General features: G+C 38.6%; 3 protein-coding genes across 5 annotated transcripts in view; 2 read left to right on the top strand and 1 right to left on the bottom strand.

The window, feature by feature from the left end:
• Positions 1-17,138, top strand: part of LOC134647282 (sodium-coupled monocarboxylate transporter 1-like) — a 127,271-nt gene that overhangs the window by 102,660 nt on the left and 7,473 nt on the right. Inside the window, exon 2 of one of the 3 annotated variants that reach the window (XM_063501563.1) lies at positions 13,847-14,083. In XM_063501563.1, coding sequence (XP_063357633.1) covers positions 13,875-14,083 — 209 coding nt within the window. In that variant the 5' untranslated portion in view covers positions 13,847-13,874. Of the gene's footprint in view, positions 1-13,621; positions 14,084-17,138 lie in introns of those variants that run through there. The other 2 variants (XM_063501564.1, XM_063501565.1) reach the window with 2 other exon arrangements.
• LOC134647263 (sodium-coupled monocarboxylate transporter 1-like) lies at positions 1,381-12,604 on the top strand. Its single transcript, XM_063501539.1, has 14 exons — positions 1,381-1,840; positions 2,912-3,071; positions 3,186-3,251; positions 3,456-3,507; positions 3,852-3,919; positions 4,283-4,437; positions 5,211-5,351; positions 5,603-5,711; positions 6,207-6,316; positions 6,541-6,683; positions 7,973-8,100; positions 9,755-9,924; positions 11,951-12,176; positions 12,477-12,604. The coding sequence occupies exons 1-14, from the start codon at positions 1,629-1,631 to the stop codon at positions 12,543-12,545; spliced, it is 1,809 nt and encodes a 602-aa protein (XP_063357609.1). The 5' UTR covers positions 1,381-1,628; the 3' UTR covers positions 12,546-12,604.
• LOC134647286 (pancreatic triacylglycerol lipase-like) lies at positions 14,442-16,517 on the bottom strand. The gene is made up of 5 exons (XM_063501571.1): positions 16,444-16,517; positions 16,101-16,287; positions 15,266-15,660; positions 14,807-15,140; positions 14,442-14,506 (listed from the first exon to the last, which is right to left on the bottom strand). Exons 1-5 carry the CDS (start codon positions 16,478-16,480, stop codon positions 14,461-14,463), a joined length of 999 nt encoding a protein of 332 aa, XP_063357641.1. The 5' UTR covers positions 16,481-16,517; the 3' UTR covers positions 14,442-14,460.

Genomic DNA, 17,138 nt, shown 5'->3' with positions numbered 1-17,138 from the left:
AAGTCACGGAATAACTTTTCATACTTAAGTTTATCAATTAGTACGTAAAATCACGATAATTTGTTGTTTATAAATTATCAAACTGCAAAACAGGAATGTGACCAGTAACATGAATAGGGTAATTTCCCGAAAGTAGGGTAATTGATACCCTTCTTATTAAATCATTATGTATTAAGAGATCATTTAGGTAAATGGTTAAATTATTGATTGTGCATTTCAAACTAGGTCGGTATGGTAATTTCCCGATACTAACTAAATACATGCATGTTTGATAGTTAACGTCTGTTTGTTATGTATTATAATTTTTTTGTTGAAAACCAGGTATGTTTCAAGTTAAATGTATAAATTAAAAAAAACATGACGAACTGATTTTATTACGATGCTAAATATCATTAGGTATTGAAAATAATGTTTGCACAAAGTAATTGTGCAATATTGCGCATTTTCAAGACCTATAAAATCAGATACGTACACACCTTTTTTATTGTCTAACGTAAAACAGTCCTAATTTTTTTATTTGAAAACAAGGACGATATTAAAAATAATTGTTTCACCATTAGGGGAGAATTTGTGTTACATGGTAACACTCGTCTACACGCACACATTCAAACCGTCCGCCATTGCAGTGTCACAGTTTGGCTTAGGTGACAGTCCGTCCGTAATATTCTAGGTCCATGATTGAAGCATAGCCGCCTCGTCGTCGAACGGCGTACACCTGGGTCACAACGGAAGAACAGCGCTGGCTTTGCCAGCTACATGCTGAGTTGTGACCCTTTTATGGCATTTGCACTTTATCTTATATAATATATACATTGTATATGTGTCAATAAGTTTTTGTCATTCTGTGTGTCATAAATAAATGTATTTTCTTTCTTTCTTTCTTTCTAATATCGACTACAACATTTGTGAATCACTAGTGATTCAATTCTGAGACAAACTATCACAAGAAACTCTATGTAGAGAACTCTTCTCCCAGGGATACTGTTACGTTACTTTTCAAATTGCGCCCCTGCATAATAGTTTTAGCTTTTAGCATAGGACCTAGGTACTTATTAGGTTTATAATTTATAAGACTTTAAGCAACACTGCAGTTGAGGAGTGTCTTTTCAAAAGGGCTTATGAAAAGAAAGACACTCCTCAGTTAGGTATCGTGTCTATTTATGACCCTTTTGAAAAGAAATTCCTTAGTTATCGTATCTACTTATGACGAGGTAGATACACCATTGCAAGGAAGTAATTACCCAGGTACCACAGGGTCTTCATAAGCGCCTGATCAAGCCAAGGTCTTCATTAACAAGCAAAGTTGCAGGATTCGGTGGTCACTGTTACTCACTTATTTTCAAGTATTAGTCAGTTCCCGATTCGCCCGTAGGGGGATCTCGCAACATCCTCTTTTAAATTGCGAGTTATCGTAATTGTTTGATTGCCAGATTGCTGGTCTGTGCCATTCGAGCTCAGGGCGCCTTGTGGACTAGGACATGATATCAGAAAACAATTTCTTTTTACGTGGAAAAAACGTCTGTGGTGAAGGGATTATTAGGAGCTGTTAATACCCCTATCGAAAGACGCGCGGGTCACCCTCTTAGTGAATAGTTTTGACCACCAACGAAGTTTCATACGAAACAGAAATGGGGCACCTCCATGGAGATATAAATGAGATGGTGCATCAAATGCAAAGATTCTCGTGGGTGGATTACGTAGTGTTTGTGTTCATGCTAGCGATCAGTGCTCTAGTTGGTATTTATTGGGGTTTCATGAAGAAACAGACGACGCAGAGCGATTATTTGCTGGGCGGAAGGAATATGAAGGTTGTTCCGGTTGCTATGTCCTTGGTGGCTAGGTGAGTACGTACCTCATAACGCCTAGCTAGGTGTAATCAAATCGCTGGATCGATCTTATTCGTAATTTTTGTGCAACTAACCGTGAATCATTCAAAACTGTTTTTTGCAACAATTCGAATTTTCCGTGTTCCTGATTATTAAAGTTTCTGTTTTGACCGAATTCATTTTCCGCAATCTTCTGTCACTCGAATGTTATTATAGGTACATTGTTATAAGTACCTAATAAGACTTCGCTACACCTTTATCTGAGTGCAATCACACAGGATTTCGTGAATCAGGTACAATACATACGCATCAAAAACTTCGTTTCCATAGTTTGCTATTTCCACTGAGCTTTTCAAAGTTGACTGCGATCCTGGAGCTGGATGCAGAAGGCGAGGTCGTCACCACCAAATCGTCAATTGACATTTTCCAATGAATATAGCACTTTTTGCCCAAAATCGTACCGTTGTACAGTTTGTGCCAAAAAAACAACGTACCTACTAATTATTCGCGTACCTTGGGCCCATAACCTGTTAGGTTTTGGGTGGAAACCTACCAGGATTGATCAGAACATTTTTGTTGCAGACATCAAAACGATACTTACACTTGCTTACGTTTAGTCATTTTTTAGGGTTCCGTACCCAAAGGGTAAAAACGGGACCCTATTACTAAGACTCCGCTGTCCGTCCGTCCGTCCGTCCGTCCATCCGTCTGTCACCAGGCTGTATCTCACGAACCGTGATAGCTAGACAGTTGAAATTTTCACAGATGATGTATTTCTCTTGCCGCTATAACAACAAATACTAAAAACAGAATAAAATAAAGATTTAAGTGGGGCTCCCATACAACAAACGTGATTTTTGACCGAAGTTAAGCAACCTCGGGCGGGGTCAGTACTTGGATGGGTGACCGTTTTTTTGCTTGTTTTGCTCTATTTTTTGTTGATGGTGCGGAACCCTCCGTGCGCGAGTCCGACTCGCACTTGGCCGGTTTTTTAGAGTTTGACAAAATAAAAAACTACTGTAGACTAAACGTCAATCGACGTATTTCAGTTGTTATTTGGATGAATTATTTAAGTATCTTTTCAGTTTTGTATCAGGAATAACGCTCCTGGGCTCTCCCACCGAGGTGTATATGTACGGAACGCAGTACGCTTTCATCATGGGTGGGATATTCCTGATGTCCTTCGTGATGACTCAAGTATATCTTCCCGTGTTCCACGAACTCAAAATCACTTCCAACTATGAGGTTAGTAGGTACTCTCTTATTCAGGGCTTAGGTTCTTAAATGATATAAGTACCTAGTTGTGTCGTCTAATAGAGGAAATTTTATCTACTTTTATTACTTATTCTTATGTTTCAGTACTTATCTATGAGATTTGACAACAGGGTACGACTATTTGGATCATTTTTATTCGCGTTTACTTTGGTGAGCCTATTCTCTCTAATATATTTTTGATTAGTACTTGAATGAATTTTCGAGTGCATAATTCTCGTTCAGTAAAAATAATATGAAGTTAGTGACATTTCCACCCACGGAAGAAAGAAAGAGCGCGCTTTCCACCGCACAATGCTAATTACTATTTTATTCCTACACTAATACCTATAACTAATGATCTTGATTTTTCTACAGATAGGCTGGTTGCCGATTGTTATTTACGTGCCTGCATTAGCGTTTAACCAAGGTGATATTTTTTTCCATTGACGAATTTTTTTTTATGTCTTTATTCTTACTCACTCATCTTTTCTTATCTTATAGAAATAGGTCTGCAACTAATCTTAGGCTAGGTTGGAGATCAAGTTGCGCAGTGCTTTTCTAGTAGAAGGTAGCTGAGTTTTGTACCTAAAACTATTTAATTTACACATTAAAATTCTACATAACTAGTTTCATAAATATTAAAGTATGTAGTTTCATGCAGCTACGCCTCTTCTACCCCTAGCTCACCATCGTAACTTCTTAACGATAGCCTCACCTCGTTTCGGTTATGAATAAATACTGAAATCGACTCTTTACTATTATTGTTTTCAGTTACTGGAGTTGATATACATATTATCACACCGATCGTGTGCTTGGTCTGCATATTTTACACGAGTGCAGTAAGTGTCTTCCTTATCTTTAATTTTTAATTATTTCATATGAAGATTCTGCGTGCTTGTCCACGTGTCCACGTTTTACAGTTTATGGTTCGCCCGGTCAATAAATAGGTAGGTTAGGTACCTACCTATTGATTTGACATAATAGCCTGTAAGATATCTCAAGTTTTTAAATATCTCTTAGAATATCTAAATATTGTATTATAATAACTATTTCCATATTATTACAAAAACCGACTCTCTCTCGATCTAACTCTACGCAACTATATAGTGTGCTGTCTTTGTCTGTACACCATTTGAAACGAATTCGCAAGTCTACCTTAACATTATATGCCCATAATTTTCAACCCTTTTTTTCTTTACCAGGGTGGCCTTCAAGCCGTGGTGTGGACGGATGTGATTCAGATCACCGCTATGGTGGGGGCGATGGCATTGGTGGCCATCAAGGGTACCCTCGACGTGGGGGGCATCGGGGTCGTGTGGCAGCGCAACATGGACTCTGGGAGGATAGAATTACCGAAGTAAGGCATAATATCACACATGAGCTGATTTTTTTTCAGAGATCCAGAGTCTGAATCTCTATGGGCACTTAATTAATTCAGTATTCTCTGTGGCATCATACAAAAAGACAGATGCCATAGATTTGTGTGAAGTCCCCAATACGCATTGAGCTAGTATGGAGTTATAGCCCGAACCCTCTTGTCAAATTTAAGAAAGCATGTGCCCAACAGCCAGATATGATGCCAATAAGCCTGTTATAATATCTACCTACTGTTGACTGATGATATTAATTTAATTCGAATGGAAATTAGGTAATCCAAACGGCAAACTTACCAACATTAGTAACATTACGAGTACTACGAGAATGCCCTTGATATACATATAGTATTCATATAGTCACTTAGAACTACAAATAGTCACAGGATATGCATTTGCATATGGAACAGCTGGATGCCGGTTATCATCTTATTTATTTTTCTGCCCACATAGAATAAATGCATGGTCCACACTCATCATCAATTCGTCCCTCCATTTTATTCGTCCCACACATGGCTATAAATATTCATAGGAATAGCACATCCTCAACGATGACATCAACCACTGGATTAAGTATTCTAGATATAAACCTGCAGCTGCATATAAGGTTCACAGGGGGCCTATTTGACACGAGAAAGTTATCGAAGGTGACGTGGCTATCATATTTTATAAAATATGATAGCCACGTCACCTTCGATAACTTTCTAGCTATAGCTAGGTATGTTGTAAATGGCGATTGCTACTTACTGGTTCACAGCTGGGATCCCAGCCCTACGGCGCGGCATACAATTTGGAACCTCGTGATCGGCGGGCTGATTTATTGGTTACAGGCCAACTCGGTCAACCAAACCATGGTCCAGCGATACTTGGCGCTGCCGACCCTACGCGGAGCTAAATGGTACCTATGTCCTTAATGTACTTAGGTATCTATTAAGTTCATGTATAAAAAAGTATTTTTACTACCAAACCCGTAGCATAAATAAAAACATTTCACTAATTTCTATATTGAATCTAAATTTGTCTTGTGTCCATTTGCAATGTTTAAGGAACCAAACACACGGTTTAGAAATAGGAAATATGTACCTAGTATGTATCTAGTCGTAGCTCTGTCAATTTGAAATTTGTAGTCACTTATTTGTTTGTTTACAGTGCCGTAATATTGTTCTGCATCGGCATATCCACTCTTTACTGCTTTTGCCTGTATTGTGGATTACTCATCTACGCTAGATTCCATGACTGTGATCCATTGACGACCAAGGTAAAAATAATTTATTTATAATTACAAAACAATAAACCATAATTTGGCAAGTTTCCTGTATAAGCTTACGAAGTTATTACAACGTTTACTTTGTTGGGGGATCTAGACAAGATGAGAATCGTTGATGACTTTCAACATTGCACTTGGTACCTTTATTGACCTAAAAAAGGCATTTGTTACAGTGAGCCATACACTTTTACTATCAAAACTGAATTCTATAGGTATTGTTGGAAATGCATTTAAAATTTTAGAATCATACCTCAATAATCGGATAAAAATTACAAAGATAGGTCAAACGGAAAGCAATCCTTGTGAAATCAAATACGGAATCCCACAGGGATCTATTATAGGACCATTGCTGTTAATCTATGTAAATGATATGCATAATATTGGATTGACGCAGCATCTATCACCCCGATGGCATTTTCTACCAACGGTTGTCATATTGGCTAGGCTACCATATCGTATTAATTTAGAGTACCTATACATTTTCAGTTGGCGAAGCAGAAGGATCAACTATTGCCACTGCTCGTTATGGATGTCCTCGGTGATATCCCTGGATTGCCCGGCGTTTTTGTGGCGGGCATATTTAGCGCTGCTCTGAGGTATGACAAAAAATTATAGATCGCTGTTAAAGTTATATAATAAATCGTGGCCTAAACTAGGTTTTCAAGCAGCTTTTTCTCGAGATGACGAGAACGTTGAACTGCTAGATTTGAACGGTCATGAAAACACATTTTTACAGCAAATTTGTTAATGTCCTGCCTCTTTACAATTAAAACCTAGTTAAAACTATACGTACCTAAAGATGTATCTTCTTTGCTTTTAGTTCCTTGTCCACAAGTCTAAACTCAATGTCGGCGGTAGTGCTAGAAGACTTCTACAAACCATTTTTCAAGAAGCAGCTCACGGAAAGTCAAACGAACTGGCTGTTGAGGGGAGTCGTTGTGCTGTTGGGCATAGTAAGCGTAGGTAATGACTATAAATGCCTGTAGTGTTCGTTTGTTAAATTCACTTAAGTGTTCCCTGACTGGGTGCGACGATTCAAAGTCAAATGATTTATTTGTAAATAGAGGTAACAGTGTAGGTTACATTCATCGAATGCGAGCGCGATTTTTCTGGGATTAGGTCCTCTGCGTCAGTTAGAAGTACATGTCTAGTTTGTCCTGTGTATTTTCGCGAGACCGATCCTACACTGTTAGAACACAAAAAAACAACAGGTTGCACTCTGGGAGTGCCGACAGAAGTGAAAACTCAATGACTAGTCCAAAATGTCTGCAGCACTATGTATAATTGACCCATCTCCTTTCTAATGAAAAACTTTAGTTCCGAAATTGCTGGTCAGTGAGCTTGTTTAAAATTCGAAATTCAAATCCCATCAAAAACATTACATGTAAAAAGGTGCAAGTCTCGCAACGCTTCTACTCTTCGATCAACACGGGCTTCCGACAGGTCGGAAGGGATAGGCCCAAGCGATATCTTGACATTCAAATCATTGTGCCATTTTTCGTGGGGGGGGGAACGTGCACATAGTCGCACTTCTCACACACTTACATACAAAATCCAATCTGTACTGACGACACAAATACATAGAAAATGACACCCTACACAGACAAATCTTGCACACCTCGATCTGTTTTTGTGTACGGACGAATCACAAGTGTCACAACACGCACACTAACACATTTTCGTCAAAGAATTTTAATGTTTTCTGAGATATGAGAAGATTTGTCGCTCGACCGATCCGCAATTTGTACTGGGCGAGCAAAATCGATAAATCCAGCAATTACATGAGACTAAAATATAATAATTGTGTTTAAATGTAATTAAACGTATGACATGTAAAAAAAATATTACATGTGAAATGTAACACCTTCTTTTTGTAAATTTGATGTCCCCGACCTCTTTTTACAACAAAAAACACCGAGCAATTGGCATTTTTTCTGCTGGTGTGTTCACTCGCGCCTCTGGACTCGGTCTAGTTAAAAATCCGAGCGCAACTAGTTTTATTACCCGCGCTAGATCAGTTGATCTTGTACCTAGGCAGAGGGGAAATAGTGCGAATGCCGCATCCCTTCCGTGTTGATCGAAGCTTCTACTACAAAAAAGTTTTGAGATGTAATGTGAAACCAAGTCGGTTATTTTAATCAGTGCAGTTTTAATAAGATATATTTAATTTGTAATACGTATAATGACTTGGCCATAGCGTAGGTATATTAGGTACATTTAATTATTTATATGCCATCCGTTTCTGTATGCAGCGTTAGTATTTGTCGTGGAGAAGATGGGAACGATTCTGCAACTGACAATGACTTTAGAAGCGATGACCATGGGTCCGCTGCTGGGTGTGTTCACGATGGGCATTCTGATGCCGTGGGTCGACGCCTCTGTAAGTATTTTTTAGTTAATGAAAATTCATTTCTGACACCAATTTGTAAGCTTTGCAAACTTCAACGACACTAGTTCAAGATTGTTTAGGTATGTACAGTCACCACACGGTATTGTTACGCCATTTAGGGTTCTTGCTAAATTGGAAATTCTATAGCGTAAGTATTGAACAACCAATTTATCTAGGACCCTAAATGGCGCAACAATCACGGAGCGTGATGGTACAACCTCTACATCAGGGATGTTGCGAACATCCGCATCCGCAACCGCGGAACTTCCGCATTATTTTCAACATCCGCATCCGCATCCGCATAAAATCGATGCGGAGCTTATGCGGATGCGGATGTCGAACAAGTCGGTACAGGAACGTCTTAGCGGCGGCGTAAGTGCTAGGTAATTTCGTAATTACCTATAACGAAATCGTCTAGATCAGTGTTTTTCAAACTTTATGGTGTCACGGCCCTTTATGACCACTAAAATTTTTCGCGACCCCCAAACCCCGTTTCTACGTTTTTCTATCTAGTACCTATAACAAAGGAACCACTGGTCAGTGTTTGGCAAAAAAGCCCTTAAAGTTTTGATCCCATTTGCTACTTCATATTTATGCGAGCTTACGTTTTCATCAATGGTCGATATCAAAACCAAAAAAAGGAATAAATAGATTGAATTTGGAAAATGATTTAATCGTCTGCGTGTCGCGGCAGGAACCGCGGTTTGACAAATTAAGAGTCAGAATGAAACAAGCTCATTCTTCACACTGAATACAGTTAAACCTTCACTTTTAAAATACAGTTTACCAGATAGGTAATGATTTGTTTTATTAATATGTACATTAACGACCTTTAAACATTAAATTTTAAAGGATTGGATTATTTTTAAGTTTAAACAATGAAATTGCTTTCCATAAGTTTCTCTCAAAGCTGAACTTCGCAACCCTCTTGGACAAGTGCCGCGACCCCCCAAAACACTGGTCTAGATCCAGAAAAGTCGGCCAAGTTACTGTTTATTAAATATAACGCACCTATATTCTTGTTCAAATACTAAACGTTTCTTTTTTTTTAAATAAAAAAAAACTAAAAATGTAATATTTGACGTTTTCTAAGTACCTAATCTTGACATCCGCATCCGCATCCGCATCCGCGGATTTGAGCCTTTAAAAATCCGCATCCGCATCCGCATCCGCGGATGTCAAAAAATCGGCATCCGGAACATCCCTGCTCTACATGCTCGTTTCGATTCCTCTGTCTGTAGTAACTAAGTACTCGTATTTTATTGGACATTGGCGCGTATTTTCCCCTTCTAGTATACTAAGAACACTACTTTCAAGATTAACTCACGCTAGAACAGTCCGAGTCAGGGCCGAGGCATCCGACACTTCATTTCTATAACAGGTGATCGGTGATCACGTCATGCTTTATATAGAAAAGTAAAGTGATGGACGCATCGACTCTTGCGTGAGTCCACCCTTTATCCTTTTACTTGGCTGCGAAACGTGTCGATTCGACTATAAACTAGTACTTCATATGTAACTTGCTATGTCCTAATCAGGGTCCATGAGATACTAACTTTATTAAAACAATTGTATGATATGAATACCATGGATGCAATAAAGAATTAAGAACCCACTTAAGACTAATTTAGGGTTCTTACTCCAGGGAGCGCTGATCGGAGGTGCCAGTGGTTTGCTGACGATGGCGACATGGTGTTTGACGGCGCAGTTCGCCATCGTCCGAGGAGCTATAACCCACGGACACAAACCGCTCACGACGGCCGGGTGCTCGTATAACTACACGGCTGCGGCTGTTGCTGACGTTCCTGTTATTGTGTGAGTTTCCATTATTTACAAAAAAAATATGGTTGTCTGTAAAGTCGGTTTACGGACGATAATGTTGCGTGATAACATCATAAGAAAACATTGATGAAAAATTGCATACTTTTATTTATGAATTGAATTGAATTATTATCAACTTGGCCGTATCGTTACCATGGAAATCTGTATAGTATGGCTCTTCTGAGGTGAACTTTTCGCTTCGAACCATAATCTTTCAAACAAAGGCCATTGTCTCTATTATCGCAAACCCGCTAGCTCGAGCGTTAGCACGTGCTAGTACAACATTCATATTGAAAAACAACCGGTATCGTCATAGTATTAAGGTTCAAATTTAATGTCACTGATATTCTAGATATTACGTTTTGGTAGTGCAGGACGATAGACCGCCCCGAAGCGATACGGCACTCATATTATTTTGATACTTAGTGTGGTGTTAAAAATGAAACGTGGTTACATATTTATTATATTGTTTTATTTAAATTATTACCTTGCGGTGGTAAATGTAATAATTTACAAAGGTGCAGCTGCAAGCATTGTTATTTTTTCTTATCTTTAAAATAACGATACCTACTGTGAAATTAGCACCTCTGATGTGATGCCGACGCATAGTGACAATAAAAACACTGATAAGGATTTGCGACCTGACCACTATTGTTTTTCATAGGTAAATACAATAGGTTTATGAGAAGAGCGGTGTGCAAGATCCGTGTGCATGAGTAGTGGGGCACATTATGTTATCATTTACCGACCCTACATCAGGCTTAAGTCGGTTTCTAATATCCTAACCGTGTGCTTCGTGTTATTTATATAAGTACTCTGCCCGATATTGTTAAAAACTTGACGACCTGCTTACGTGACCCTGAATTTTGATTGCAAAAAATTTATTATATCAGATTTTTTATGACACGATTTTATCTAGTACTTAGTAAGTAACTGTTTATATACCTACACGGTAAAAATGTTGATTATACCTATGTTAAACTTATTAATCTTAAATTTACATTGTTACCTTAGATTTTGTTATATAACAAATATACAACGCTTTATCATAAAATATCTGGGTGACCGAGCTTCGCTCGGAAAACATATAAAAACTCGAAAATGCGCGTTTTCCCAGAGATAAGACCTAGCTAGATCGATTTTTCGCCCCCGAAAACCCCCATATAGCAAATTTCATCGAAATCGTTAGAGCCGTTTCCGAGATCCCCGAAATATATATATATAAATAAATAAATAAATAAACAAGAATTGCTCGTTTAAAGGTATTAGATTAGATAACCACGTTTCATTTTTAACACCACACTAAGTATCAAAATAATATGAGTGCCGTATCGCTTCGGGGCGGTCTATCGTCCTACACTACCAAAACGTAATATCTAGAATATCAGTGACATTAAATTTGAACCTTAATACTATGACGATACCGGTTGTTTTTCAATATGAATGTTGTACTGGCACGTGCTAACGCTCGAGCTAGCGGGTTTGCGATAATAGAGACAATGGCCTTTGTTTGAAAGATTATGGTTCGAAGCGAAAAGTTCACCTCAGAAGAGCCATACTATACATAACGTTACCATGAAGATCTGTCCATAACGTGACACTTTTTGGTGCATGCTACCGGTGTTTATCGATTTATAAGACGTTATATATCACGTCAAAAAGAGACCTAAACGTGAGGACCGATTTTGATGATTCTTATTAGGTCAATAGATTTGTCTTAATTGGCCAAGTGTCACTAAAGATATGGCAGTGCAAAAAATAAACAATATAGCGACGATAAAGAATAAAGTAAAAATCGACGTACTAGTCGTACTACATATTAATATTATGTCGGGGTATTAGTTTATAGGGATTTGAAAATCATCTTTGGTTATTTGATAATTTTTCACTTTCAATTACCATATTTTAGAATCTATAACAATTTGAAGTTGGTTAGCATTTTCGCTTAAATAATTTAGTACGCTGTAGGGTTTTCTTTATATGCTTGTTTAATGAACTCTTCTTTAATTTGTTATCGCAGTGACGAAGTAAACCCCATCCTGCGCGTATCCTACATGTGGTACACCCTCGCCGGCATGTTAGTCACCATCGCAGTAGGCGCATCGGTATCGCGCGTGAACCGCGCGTGTGGTGCGGCGTACGTACCCCCCGCACCAAAGCTACTGGCGCCACAGTTGCGGAGGCTGTATAAGGACCCGCCGCATCCCAGCGAAGAACCGTATATAAAGGCTTTCGGAAACAATAAGGTCGGTTCGAATTAAATTTTACGTAGAGCCGCGTGTCGTCTTCTTTTCTTTCTATTGTTCTTCTTCTTCTCTATATTTATCCCATATTTACTATGTCTTTTGAAAGTATATTGGATTCATGTCATCAGCAAACTAAAAATTGTTACGTTACTTTATAATACGAGTATATATATAGTCATTATATTAGTATGGATTCAATGATAAAAAAAAATTAAGATAGAAAGAACCTCGTATAGCTGATTCAGTTGAAATCTGCAGTTGTCTTTGATTCAAACTCAAAATGATTTTCTTTTTTGCCAGGAAGCCAATCAAGTCAATTCGTCCGGTATAAATATGAAGCCCATCTCTGAGTGCGAAGAAGTAAGTTGAGTTTGTAACGAAGCTTTGTATTATTTATAAGCAATTAATTTGTAATAAATTATTTCTACATTTTTGTTTAGCAAAATGACACTTTTTTTCTTTATCCTCAATAACCTTTATACAAATCTAACAAATTGCACACATGGTATCTATCTAGCAACTAGTTACTAACGGATACGCGGATATAGTTCGTATCATCCACGATGACGCGCAGATTTGTCTAATTAGTATAACCTTTAATTACATGACCATACGAGTCATTGGCACACATCTTCGTGAGTGACATGATGATGATGATCTATTTTAAAACTATGGCCGATATAGATGATATATTTTAAGTTGGCCGAGAATCATTTTTAAAAGAGTGATAACAAGGGCTCATGATCAATTGATCAGCATCCCAGCACTGCGAAAAACTAGACTATATAAAGATGCGATACTGGAGCCAGATTCAGATTTAACAACTTGTTACAGTTTTTATCTTAATTTGATACGACCTTAAAGATCGTGCAAGTCGCGAAAGTCGTGCTTGAGATGCGCGCCAGTCACCAAGACGATTGTCAAGGCCGTGTCAAAACCAAAACAAATTAAATTAGAATCGACCTCCGGTTAACAATATCTGTTAACAAGGACACCAGCCAATCTCGTAGGGGGGCGACGGGCGCCCCACGCCGAGTCTCGTCTTCACTTATCAAATTACGAGATAGTTTTCAGTGGGAATTGTTCACTTGCTTTTCAGCTTTTTATATTTAAATTCAAAAGCTGTCATATGTGTAAAGCAGTGGGGAGTTTTCAATACGCACTGAGCCAGTAAGGGCTTGAGTAACACGAACCCGCCGCCTAAAAGCCGCTCCCATTTCAATAGAAGGGCTATTTTAAGTCACATTTGCTAGAATTGCTAGCATTAAAAGAAACATTAATGACGTTATTCTATTAATAACCGGCTGCTAACTTAATCAGTTGATGATCGTCGTTTATCCGTATCTGTCATTATGTCATAGAGAGGGACAAACGTAATCATCAGCTGATTAACTTAGCAGACGTTTATGAATAACGCCTTAAGCATCTTAAATCCGAAGGAAGTCCAATTCATTACAAGTGCGAGTACCGGTATGTTGACGACTTATAGTCTTGATGATTACACGCCCACTCAAACCTGAGGCCAGCTTGAGGTCTATTTCCAGACAGGACATCAGCAATTTGTCGTTTAAAATAGTCCACCCGAGTAGTGCACAAAAATCGCGGGCGTATAATTGGAAAATTCATTCATACGGCGTCGACCTCTAGGGAACAGAAGTGTCTTGGTTTAGACAAAAAGAACAGTGCAAAAATCACAAAATGGATGATCCAATAGATGTGTCAGTGGTTAGAAAATCTTTTCAACATTTCACAATGATTGACTATTCGGTGTTCGTCTTAATGTTAGGCGTGTGTACTGGAATTGGGCTATATTTTGGCTGTGTAAAGAAACAGAATTCTGTGCAGGATTATTTGATGGGTGGAAGGGATATGGGCATTGTTCCTGTCACGTTCTCTTTGGTTGCAAGGTAAGCTTAAGTATTTTATACAGTAACTATTTAAGTCGAGTAACTTGAAGGATTTGATTTATGTACCTTTTCGTACCTAGTCACAGTGACCGTTAATATGAAAGCCGATAGAGATCTCATTATTAATGTCACTGTGACACTTGACAAAGTGATAACGACAAACGATAATAATGGTGAATTAAAGTTAAACTTAATACAAGTACATAATATATGTTGCTTTCAGAGTTTCATTAATTTAAACTTCCGAAATATTTTCACTTGTTTCGAAACTTTTTTGATAAAAATCTCAATCTATAAGGGTACTAAGTACTTGGGTCATATACATAAAATAACTTAAAAAGTATTTAATTTACTCAGGTTTTACAAAGTCAAGATCTTTAATAAGGCCAAGATCGGCCCGTCGTTAATCCGAACAATCCAGCTCTGAAACAAAGACAAATACATTAAAATTTGAAAACAAACTAATAAAAATTGCAAAATAGATTACAGGATCTAGAAGATCATGCTAGTGGGTTATTGAAAAAGACAACAATTTAAATCGAAACAAAACAAAAATCCACGTAGGTAGTCACTTCACTATAATAGGTAGGTACATTTGGTGATATTGGAACTTTTAAGTGTAAGTTCCTTCTACTTATAGAAAGTAGTACCAGCAAAGTTAAAATTTCTCGAACACACCCGTGTGTTGTGCTAGGTTTGTTATCTTGAAAATAAGAATCTCACCCTCGTTTTGTAAGAACGCCGTTGCCCATTTGGAATGTGCCTCCCGAGCACTGGTTGTTTTGAGCTTGGTTGACGTTGCCGCACAGACGTCCGTTCAGATGGTTGTTAATGATAGTGGAGGCGAACAGCTCGTAGGCACGGCTGTGGGAGCACGTGCTAATCCAGCAGCCGGGCTGGGGGTTTTTGCCACCGTTGGGGTAGAAGTCGGCATCACCGATGGGGTTGAAGATGCCGAGGAGACCGCCATCAGTATGAATACACTCAACGTAGGCGCCAGCGTTGGCGTTTAATGCGTTACTGTTTCCACTCCATAGTGGTCCGGCGGGGTCTAGACCTACGTAAATAAAAGTAGTGCCCAGTATATATGTATACCTAGTAAAAATAACGAAAGTCAGAGGATAGCTAAAGTTATGTACATTAAAAATAATGGCTGTTATCAAGTTTAATATTTAAACATACCAGTTACTCGGATGGCCTGTCCGCCTGCTGTGCGGCCTGCAATGCCAACGATGTGAGCTCCCAGACTGAATCCGACCAGGTGGACGTTGTTCCAATTTCCTCCAGCGGTATTGATCAGCCACACTAAGAAATTTCCTAGGGACTGTCCTACACTGGGAATACCAAGGACGGCAGAGGCGTAGAGACCGTTGGCCAGAGCGTTCCAGTCCACTACGATGACGTTGGCATCAGAAACGGCCAAGAAAGCATCTCTGATTAGAGGGTTGATGGCACTGTTTCCATTACTGTTCCATCCGTGGACGATAACCTTCAGCGGGCGACTGGCGACGTAGTTGGAAGACCAAATGGTATTAACATTTCCATGAACAATTACTTGCGGGTTGGTTGGATTCCATCTGAAAGTAATTTTAATATTAGTCGAGGCTTTGGAAGCGCTGGTGGCCTAGCGGTAAGAGCGTGCGACTTGCAATCCGGAGGTCGCGGTTCGAACCCCGGCTCGTACCAATGAGTTTTTCGGAACTTTTATAACGAAATATCATTTGATATTTTACCAGTCGCTTTTCGGTGAAGGAAAACATCGTGAGGAAACCGGACTAATCCCAATACGGGCCTAGTTTACCCTCTGGGGTGGAAGGTCAGATGGCAGTCGTTTTCGTAAAAACTGGTGCCCACGCCAATTACTGGGATTAGTTGCCAAGCGGACCCTAGGCTCCCATGAGCCGTGGCAGAATGCCGGGATAACGCGAGGAAGATGATGATTAGTCGAGGCTTTAATTATACATAGTATTAGAACGGTATTTTATGTTTGAAAAATTTATCAATAATAATTTCTGACCTGGTGTAAAGCCAGTACGCATTATTGTTGCCGTTTCTGTTGCGCAAGAGGCCTTCATCAGCTGGTTCCTGCAGGTCTACTAGATGGGGTACTCCTTCGCCATCAGGCATCCAGATATAGCGGCTTTCGCCCTCGACATAGTGGCTGTTATCCCCTGGCACCAGAGGGACAGCATTTCCAGCGCACACTAAGTAACAGAAAAAAGAGAAGAAAGGATTATTGTTTGAAGTATAATCTTGATTTAATTGATATTTTTTGAACCACTTAATTTAACTGTAAGATAGCATGTATAATTTAAAAAAAGGTTGTCGTATGTGTTGAAATTAATAATTAAATTACTAACATGCTATAAGAGCGGAAAGTACCACCAACAGCTTCATGGTTATTGATAATGGGAACTTCGGTGATACCGTACGTTACACTTACCACTATTTATTAAAAAATTATCATACTAAGATATCTATCGTACATCGCAATATCATTATTAATTGTTTTAAGAAGTGATAAAGATTTCTAGATAAATATAATCCTCGTCTATGCGCAGGTGTCATTACTACTACTTACTAACATACTCTTATTTAAAATAAATATTGTATTTTAAGCGAGGGTAACTTTGTAAAATAATTAATTACCTATAGTAAATTAAAAATAATATCTAAGGCTAAAAACAGAATTATATTTTCTGTTTAGGATTTAACAATGCTACGAGATGATAACTACCTATATTACTTATTAGGTCTCACTTTTAAAGTCAATAACTTGGATAGTCAAATACTGAAACGCAAAACAATCAAATCGATAATAAAGATCTCGCTCAATCGTCATCATTATCCTGCCCATTTCCCAACTTACCTCCCTCGAAGCAGGTATTCGTTAACTGTTTTATCAATTATCAGGCCAAACCCCCATTTGATCTTTTGCATTTCATTGTTAAATAGGTACACTATAGAAAAACGTTATCAGGCGGTCTAGCATGAGTTGCGTTCTCGCGACTCTATACATCTGGCGCGACTTCAAGTATTGACTTGCGCGTGAGAA

Source organism: Cydia amplana, chromosome 4 (assembly GCF_948474715.1).
Source record: "Cydia amplana chromosome 4, ilCydAmpl1.1, whole genome shotgun sequence".
NCBI classification, from domain to species: Eukaryota; Metazoa; Arthropoda; class Insecta; order Lepidoptera; family Tortricidae; genus Cydia; species Cydia amplana.
Note: the sequence above shows the minus strand (reverse complement) of the source record. Positions and strands in the feature narration are given on the sequence as shown.